Source organism: Scophthalmus maximus, chromosome 10 (assembly GCF_022379125.1).
Source record: "Scophthalmus maximus strain ysfricsl-2021 chromosome 10, ASM2237912v1, whole genome shotgun sequence".
Lineage (NCBI taxonomy): Eukaryota > Metazoa > Chordata > Actinopteri > Pleuronectiformes > Scophthalmidae > Scophthalmus > Scophthalmus maximus.
This window is the reverse complement of record NC_061524.1, coordinates 23,221,217-23,228,635: the sequence shown is the minus strand read 5'-3', so window position 1 is coordinate 23,228,635 and position 7,419 is coordinate 23,221,217. Positions and strand designations below refer to the sequence as shown.

Sequence of the window (7,419 nt, the reverse complement as noted above, 5' to 3'; positions counted from 1 at the left end):
GAGCGTGTAGCCATGGCGACCTGCGGCGCGTTGCTAGGAGGAGGAGAGGAGTGGAGGGCGGTTCGGAAAGATGCTCAACTGTAAAGTATGAAACTCGCCTTGTCCTCCTTTCTCCAGGAAGCATGTTGGATGATGTCTTATAATATGAATTCCAGTGGACATTATTTAATAATGTCAGGTCAAGATGTTTTCTTTTGACAAACATGGCCATGGGCTCATATTTATCTTACATCTAGGATTCAAAATGTAGCCCAGACTCAAATCATTGAGAGGCATCTTTACTCCAAATACATTTTATTGGCACTTTATAAATGAAAATATGAATCAGAAACACAGACATAAATATTATAATACTGGCATAAAAAAATAAGAGTAGCTAAGCGGAGACGACCACACAGACTTGTCTCCTCTAAGTCAGAACTCACCTGCACGCGGTCAGGACCCTCTACAAACAAGGAGAAGAGACTAATGTCCCAGATAAGGAAACTGGAACTATCAAAAAAAGACATTTGCAGTAGAGTATTCAACAGCATTCAAGTGATTCTCAAAGTGTGTCGCAACTTATTCATCATCACACTAATCAACAGCTCTATGGCCACTTCTGTGCATATAAAAGTCACTATCACAGAGGACTTTACAAAGTGGTGCTGCTACAAAAGTTTATCAAACTATGCACACCCACAGCTGTGCACGTATGCGAATGTACATGTCCAGATGGGTACACACAACATAGACATGAACATACACGTACACAAGATGATGGAAAGCACCGTCCACAGGTCATGATATTCATGCCACAAAGAGAATCAGCATGCTCTCCAGGATGGAAACAGTAGTAGGAGGACGTCTTCAGTGTTTTCAAAAGTCCGTGTATCAGCATAACTCAGTCTCTCTCTGATCCATCAGCAGGGTGTATGTGGATCTCAAGCAATTTTTAAAAAACAGTATAAATTGAGTCAATGCACTTGAAAACAAAAATTATCTTTAAAGCAAGGCTTCTGCATTGTTCCAACAGGCATTATGTGTTGACAGGTATTGACTATAATTGTTGCTTTGGTAAGATACATAGTGGTGCAATTGAGATATAAAGTAAAACCAAAATACTAAATAACGCTGTGTTGCTATAATTATGATTATCAGAAAAGACTCCCTCCTTCATTCCAAACCCTGTATTCTTTGTTCCCGCATAATTCCTGGGAGATCTTTTGTGCATTTGCGGAGCGGTTTAAAATATTCGGACAGGGTTAAATTGGCCACCCTGTTACATTAACACGTGTTTTTCTTCCCAGCACCATGAACGGCACCATGTCTCTTTGTTCAGCGCTGCAGTGAGTAGAAAACCACCGTTCACATGAATGCAGTGTCGAATTTGGGAGTTTAACAATATTGTTCGGTTTGCCTCGTAAAATGAAGCAATAAGGAACGGTATCAACGCAGGCACCAGAGTCAAACCTCTGAAACGAGAGATCATCTTGCAAGGGGATCACATCAGCTGCAACGCCTATCAGCATGTTAACATGCAGACTCATGAGTACACAGTAGTTATTATTACATGACTACTGAGGAGTCATGGGTCTGTCCACAACCACCCAGCCTTCATTTTGATCTCAACTACACCTGTGCAGGTCTGTGTGTGTGTGTGTGTGTGTGTGTGTGTGTGTGTGTGTGTGTGTGTGTGTGTGTGTGGTTGTGATGCTACTGTAATGACAAAATGTGTCCACAGACATATAACCACCACTACCAAAGTTCCCGCTACAGTTTGTGTCTCCAGGACCACATTTTGCCATGATGACACACACGCACAGACTCAGAGGGTGAAAATAAAACTAGCTCTCTTTTTGTGGTTGGTAAAGATTTGCAGTAAATGGTTTGAACCTGAGAAATGCAGGCAAAGAGGGAACCCCCTGTGTACTCACTGAGAGAGACGTTATGCTACAGGTGGTTTAGGTTCAGTTTATCATTGGACAATTGCTTGGCAGTAGGGGTAAGATTTCAGTCCTTATGGAAGGTGGTCATATTCAGGCTACGGAGGCAACTTTGTCACAGTTGCTGGTGTAATTGACTTCTGGTCTGTGGTTCTCAGAGGGCTTCCTGTTCCAGCAGGGAAGGGTAAGCACAGAGAGAATGAATCCTCCCAGCAGAACACAGCTCCCACTGAAGTAGAACGCCAAATCATACGACTGTGTCCAGTCAAAGAACCAGCCTGGGAAGAGACGAGAGAAATGACACACTGATTGAGATTGATTTGCACTTTGACATGTCTCCAGAAACCATGACCTTTCAACAAGGTTTATCTCCACCAAGTAAAAGAAATATATTTATTGCTTCTATCAAACCAAGGATTGGCAGTTTAGCAGTATTTACACATTTGGATAAAGACAGGCCCCCTTACCTACAATAGGGGGTCCGAGCATGATCCCAAGCCCCCCGAAGAACATGAGGATTCCGTGGGCCTGGGTTAGTCTGTCCAAGCCGACAATCTTAGTGGTGATGTAGGAGGTGAGGGACCAGTTTCCAGAGAAGAAGCCCAGCAGAGCAGACAGGATCTGCAGTCCCATGTAGGTCTTGGTGATAGGGAGAAGGAGGAGCACCACACCTCCTGCGAACATGGTGAAGGCGTACAGATAGATGCTGTTGATCCATCTGATGTCCACCAGGATACCAAGCACGAGTTTACCCACACAAGTGGCGATGGCCCCTATTGATACCAAAGGGATGACACTGACTCCTTCAATGAGCCCCTCACTCTGGGCCACGTCCTCTATAAAGAGCACAGGAGGGAACGCCCCCAGGCTGAACAGGAATACAGCAAAACAGAATGCCACCATGGCTTGGTCCTGCAGGATCTCATACATGGAGTGCATGTACCTGGAGTAAGCCTGCTGCTTCTTCTTGATGACTTTCATGATGGCCAACCCAGACAGGAAGCTCCCTTTCTGCTTCTCTGTCTGAATGGCCAAGTCCTTGGTGTGGATGGTGATGAGCAACTCCTTCGCCGTCAGAGTTTTCTCTGGACTGGTTGAGGTGGAGCCTGTTGTTGTATTCAGCTCATTCGTCTGCGGCTTCTCAAAGAGCTGCTCCTCTGTGTCGCGCTCCAGGGCGGCCTTCTGTTTGAGGTAGTACCGTGGCATGTAAAGGGGCCTCATGAAGCCGGCGCAGGCCATGATGTTCAGTGCCAAAGCACCGATGATTAGCAGGCAGCCATTCAGGCCATACAACACAATCAGCTCATTCTGAGCGGTGGCGTAGATGAACGCTCCAACACTTGTGCCTGAGTGAGAAAGAGGAAGACAGAGAGTTTTTGTTTGTTTGTGCAAGAAAGTCAAAGAGGAATCAATCCAAGTCAATTATGTGCAGATTTGTACATGACTACAGCACTATTCAAATAAGTCTGATGGCGAGTCCTAACGCTCTACATCACTGCAGCAAGGCCATCAAGTGAAACTACTGGAGGTCAGCAGATTTACACTGTGACAAAGCTCAGTGGTTCAACATCTATAATAGACTGACTACACCAACAAGGCATAGCTGTCTCATACAGCATCTGAATATAACGTTTCTAAATCATTACTATCAAAGTTTTGATTTACCACTCAACCACTGGTCACTGGTCACCAGTCCACATCCCTACCCAACAGACCAGTCTGCGTTTGCTTCTCTACAGATGCTTTCCTTTGCTCCCTGCAGCTCATTTATGTTTGGAGAGGTGGCACACATGCAGACAGTTCAGAGCAGAGTGGGGGCATTAGTACCTGTGGTGACGATGCCCAAGGCAAGGCCGCGTCTCTTGTCAAAATACTGGCAGGTGATTGTCAAAGTGGCTGCGTACACCAGACCACAACCCAGGCCTATGTGAGGAGAGAGGACGAGGACAGACTCGGGTGAAAGGGGAAAATACTTTTCATTTCTAACATATACAAGAGGGACAATTCAATTGCACATGACATATCAGGGAACTGTAATGGCCACACATATTTCTTACAAGCGTTATAGCACTGTCACCTCACAGCAGGAGGGCTCTGGGTTTGAACATGAACCGAGGCTTTTCTGTATGAGGTTGTTCTCCCCATTCACTCCCACAGTCCCACGACATGCAGGTTTGGATGAATGGGCAACTCAAAATTGTCCGTCGGTGTGAGTGTGCGTGAACGGTTGTTTGTCTTTGTGTGTCAGCCCTGTGATACACTGCTGAGCTATCCAGGGTGTACCCCTCCTCTCGCACTCTGTCAGTTGGGATTCCCTCCAGCCCCTCCTGCGACCTTCAGATGATAAGCTGTAAACCTATTAGACAGATGCATGGTTGTATAATAATCCACTTGTGCTGCAAAACATCCCTGTGTTTGATGTATTTCAGTGTATTGGGTCAGAAAATCATTACAATGATGAATTTACAGTGTGCACAAGGTTTCATAGCTCTCGGTAAACAAGCTGCACGTGCATGCTCAGTCCCAGACATCGTCTAATGGCATCTCTAAAAATAAATGACTTCAGATATGCATGTCATCGACTCTCCAGTGCTGACTGGGGGGGTCCTCGAGGATTAAGCGTGACTTGGCTGGGGGGTCATGTAGAGCACAATAACAGGTGCTGTTGGGCCCATGTAAAAAGGTGCAAAGCTGAAATGTATATACGCTTTTTGCCACTGCTAATTGTTGTTTCAAATGATTATACAATGTGTTGTGGGATTTTCATGTTAGAAAGATAAGAAGTGACCGAAGCTACATAAACACATTTTAAGACATAAAAAGGACAGGACCTCCTGTCTGTTGGACAGTTACATGGATCAGGTCAGTACAGCACAGCCAAAAAAGCACGCTGGACCCTCCCCTCGGTTATCATGAAAGGTTTTCTTACCAACCACAATCCCATAGGAAAAAATGAGGAACTGCACATTGGGAGCAAATGCACTGAGCATCAGGCCACCTGCCACCATGACACCACTGAAGATTGTCACGGGACGGGCCCCAAAGTTGTCCACACAGGCACTGCAGACCGGACCTGAGACAAACAGACAGGAACAGAGGATTCAAAAACAAGAGTTGGGAAATAGAAGAGATACAGAAAAGGAAAAGTTGAGTGAGAGAGGAACAAAAGGGTCGTGGTGAGAATCTGTTGTATCCCACCACACTGCCGCTCCACGTAAGGCTCCAACAGCCTGACAGAGGTGCTGCTGCATCACTGGAGAAGATGTTGCACTTAAACTTTCTACACAAGCCGGTTGGGTTTGGACTTATTCCTCACCGCCTGATGGCATCACATGTTTATTTATTCATTGGAGCTACATAATGTATATACCGCAACCCTGAAACCAGGATGCAATGTTCTCTCAGTGCTCCACAGTCCACAGTGAAGAATCCTGAGGTTGTTGTGATACTTCATTTACTGTTTCCTTCCCCTCTGTGACCAGGGAGAAGAAGAGCCTGCTGGTGTGCAACAGGAACTGACATGTCTGGACAGTCCTGGACACGTACCAGCTGTCAGACCACTGGACATGAGACTAGATCTGTCCAGTCATGTCTGACAGACTGAAAGATCGGTGACTTCAAATGTTTTGTTGGTTGTTTCTCTTGACAAGCAATTCTTACAGTCCAGCTTTTACTAAGCTCCCAAACCTTGAGACTCATCTACGAATGGGTTATAATAAGTTTACGTCTATCTTTTTCCCCCCTCTGGGAGTGGATTAAGGATTAAGTGATCCTCATACATTCGTAGCATGGATGACTTGCACTTGCGTTGCTCTCCTAGAAAATCAATAAGTGCAGCTCTGCTCGGGGAGCCACAAATTGCCTATCTTTATGACAGCAGTTGATTTTTTCCCCCTCCATCCTGTAGAGACATTACAGTAAAGACTGAGGACTCTCCAACACCTGTAGCCATGGTAAATAAATCCCTGGGAGATAGTTTGACTGCTCCTTTACAGTACATGGCTGTCCTTGTTCTGACTTTGAACATTTACTGTCTCTTTTTTTATCAGTGGCATCATGTGGTAGGATCAGTGAGAAGCCGGAACATAGGTGCAAAGGTGAGTGTTTAATTGCTTAGCTCTTTTAGTCCTATCAGCGGATCTATTCCCTCAGCCTCAATCACTCATGTCAGCAGATATATGGCAAATAATAATGTTTTGCCAAAATATCCATTCAATGCTCATTATCAAACAGTATTCTGAATGAAAAGAAGTGCTACACATTATGACAGTGTATGCTACTCACTGGCTACGAGTCCCACTCCAGCCACAAGGGAGCCCACCCAGGCCGTCGTGCCCTTGCCCTCCTGGAAGGCATGAAGCCACTCGGGGTAGAGAACGCCCACAGACTGCGGTGATCCGTAGGCCAGGAGCTGGGCCATGAAAGAGGCCACAACAATAGCCCATCCCCAGCCTCCGTCCAGCACCTTAGTAGAAGGAGCCATGGTGATGATACGGCCGCTGCAGCGTTGACAGAGCAGGGCTTCCTGCAAGGGAACCACGACACACATTACAGAAATGAGAATGACATTTAAGAGATGATCCTTTTGGAGCACATGGGCCGTCGTCTGCAAAAGAGGAACTCACACGGAGCCTTCATGTGGCGAGGGCTGCAGCGCTCGGCCTGTCCAGACAGGCAGGCCACCTGTGTGAGGTCCTGAACACCACACAGTGACACAGAGTCGTGGCCAGCTGCCCCTTTTGTTCCTTTCTCTTAAACCACACCTCGGAGGAGGAGGAGGAGGAGGAGGAGGAGAAACTGCATCTCTAACACACCGGACAGAGGCCTGTCTCCTCTGCTGACCCAACTTCTTCAGACCTCTTTCAATGAATCAGAACTTCACACACAGCTCTTTGTTCCTGACAGGACGTCTGAGTGTGACCAAAGTTTTGTATCAAGGTTTTCAGATTTGTTTCCTTACAACGCATTAAATCAATAATCTAATATTAATATCCTGAATAAAATCACTGTGTGCCCGTGGACTAATAACAATAATACCCTCCCTGTATTCAACACCACCACCACCACCACCACCAACAACAACAACAACAACCTGCTCCCATCGTCACATCTCGTCACGTCAACACAAACACGTTGATGCTCATGTTGTTGGAAACACTCACCTGTGCCTCGGCAGCAGCAGGAGCAGCAGCACCAGGAGCAGCAGCACCAGGAGCAACAGGAGCAGCACCAGGAGCAGCAGAGCCCTACAGGAACTTCGTGTTAAAACCCCTCCTCACAGGATCGATTCTTCTCTAATGACTCCAACCACGACCGCCCGTCCGCGGACGCTGCTCTGTCCGAGCTGGCCTCTGCGCCGTGCATGTGCAGAGGGAAGCTCCGCATCGACAATGCGCATTGTGCATCAGTCCGCTTTTCGCAGCCGGCATGAAACCGGTTCAAGGCTGTTCCTGCTGGTCCTGCAGCAGCTTGCGGGAGGAGAAGCGCTACTTCC

The 7,419-nt window shown here is 46.7% G+C and overlaps 1 protein-coding gene across 2 annotated transcripts; it reads right to left on the bottom strand.

Moving 5' to 3' along the window:
- Window positions 1-277: 277 nt before the first annotated feature.
- LOC118283439 (monocarboxylate transporter 9-like) lies at window positions 278-7,419 on the bottom strand. Of its 2 annotated transcripts, none has more exons than XM_035605395.2 (6): window positions 7,088-7,419; window positions 6,210-6,450; window positions 4,855-4,998; window positions 3,753-3,848; window positions 2,393-3,271; window positions 278-2,203 (listed from the first exon to the last, which is right to left on the bottom strand). In XM_035605395.2, the coding sequence occupies exons 2-6, from the start codon at window positions 6,406-6,408 to the stop codon at window positions 2,019-2,021; spliced, it is 1,503 nt and encodes a 500-aa protein (XP_035461288.1). In that variant the 5' UTR covers window positions 6,409-6,450; window positions 7,088-7,419; the 3' UTR covers window positions 278-2,018. The 2 variants fall into 2 exon arrangements, with proteins under 2 accessions (XP_035461288.1, XP_035461289.1); XM_035605396.2 differs by lacking the exon at window positions 7,088-7,419 and adding an exon at window positions 6,553-6,683.

Bases quoted from the DNA above. Each gene is read 5' to 3' on its own strand.
- LOC118283439 (XM_035605395.2), bottom strand. From the start codon at position 6,408: ATGGCTCCTTCTACTAAGGTGCTGGACGGAGGCTGGGGATGGGCTATT. The intron at 4,999-6,209 runs GTGAGTAGCATA...TGTTTGTCTCAG, and splicing joins TGGAGTGGGACTCGTAGCCA to GTCCGGTCTGCAGTGCCTGT. The intron at 3,849-4,854 runs GTAAGAAAACCT...CTCCTCACATAG, and splicing joins TTCCTATGGGATTGTGGTTG to GCCTGGGTTGTGGTCTGGTG.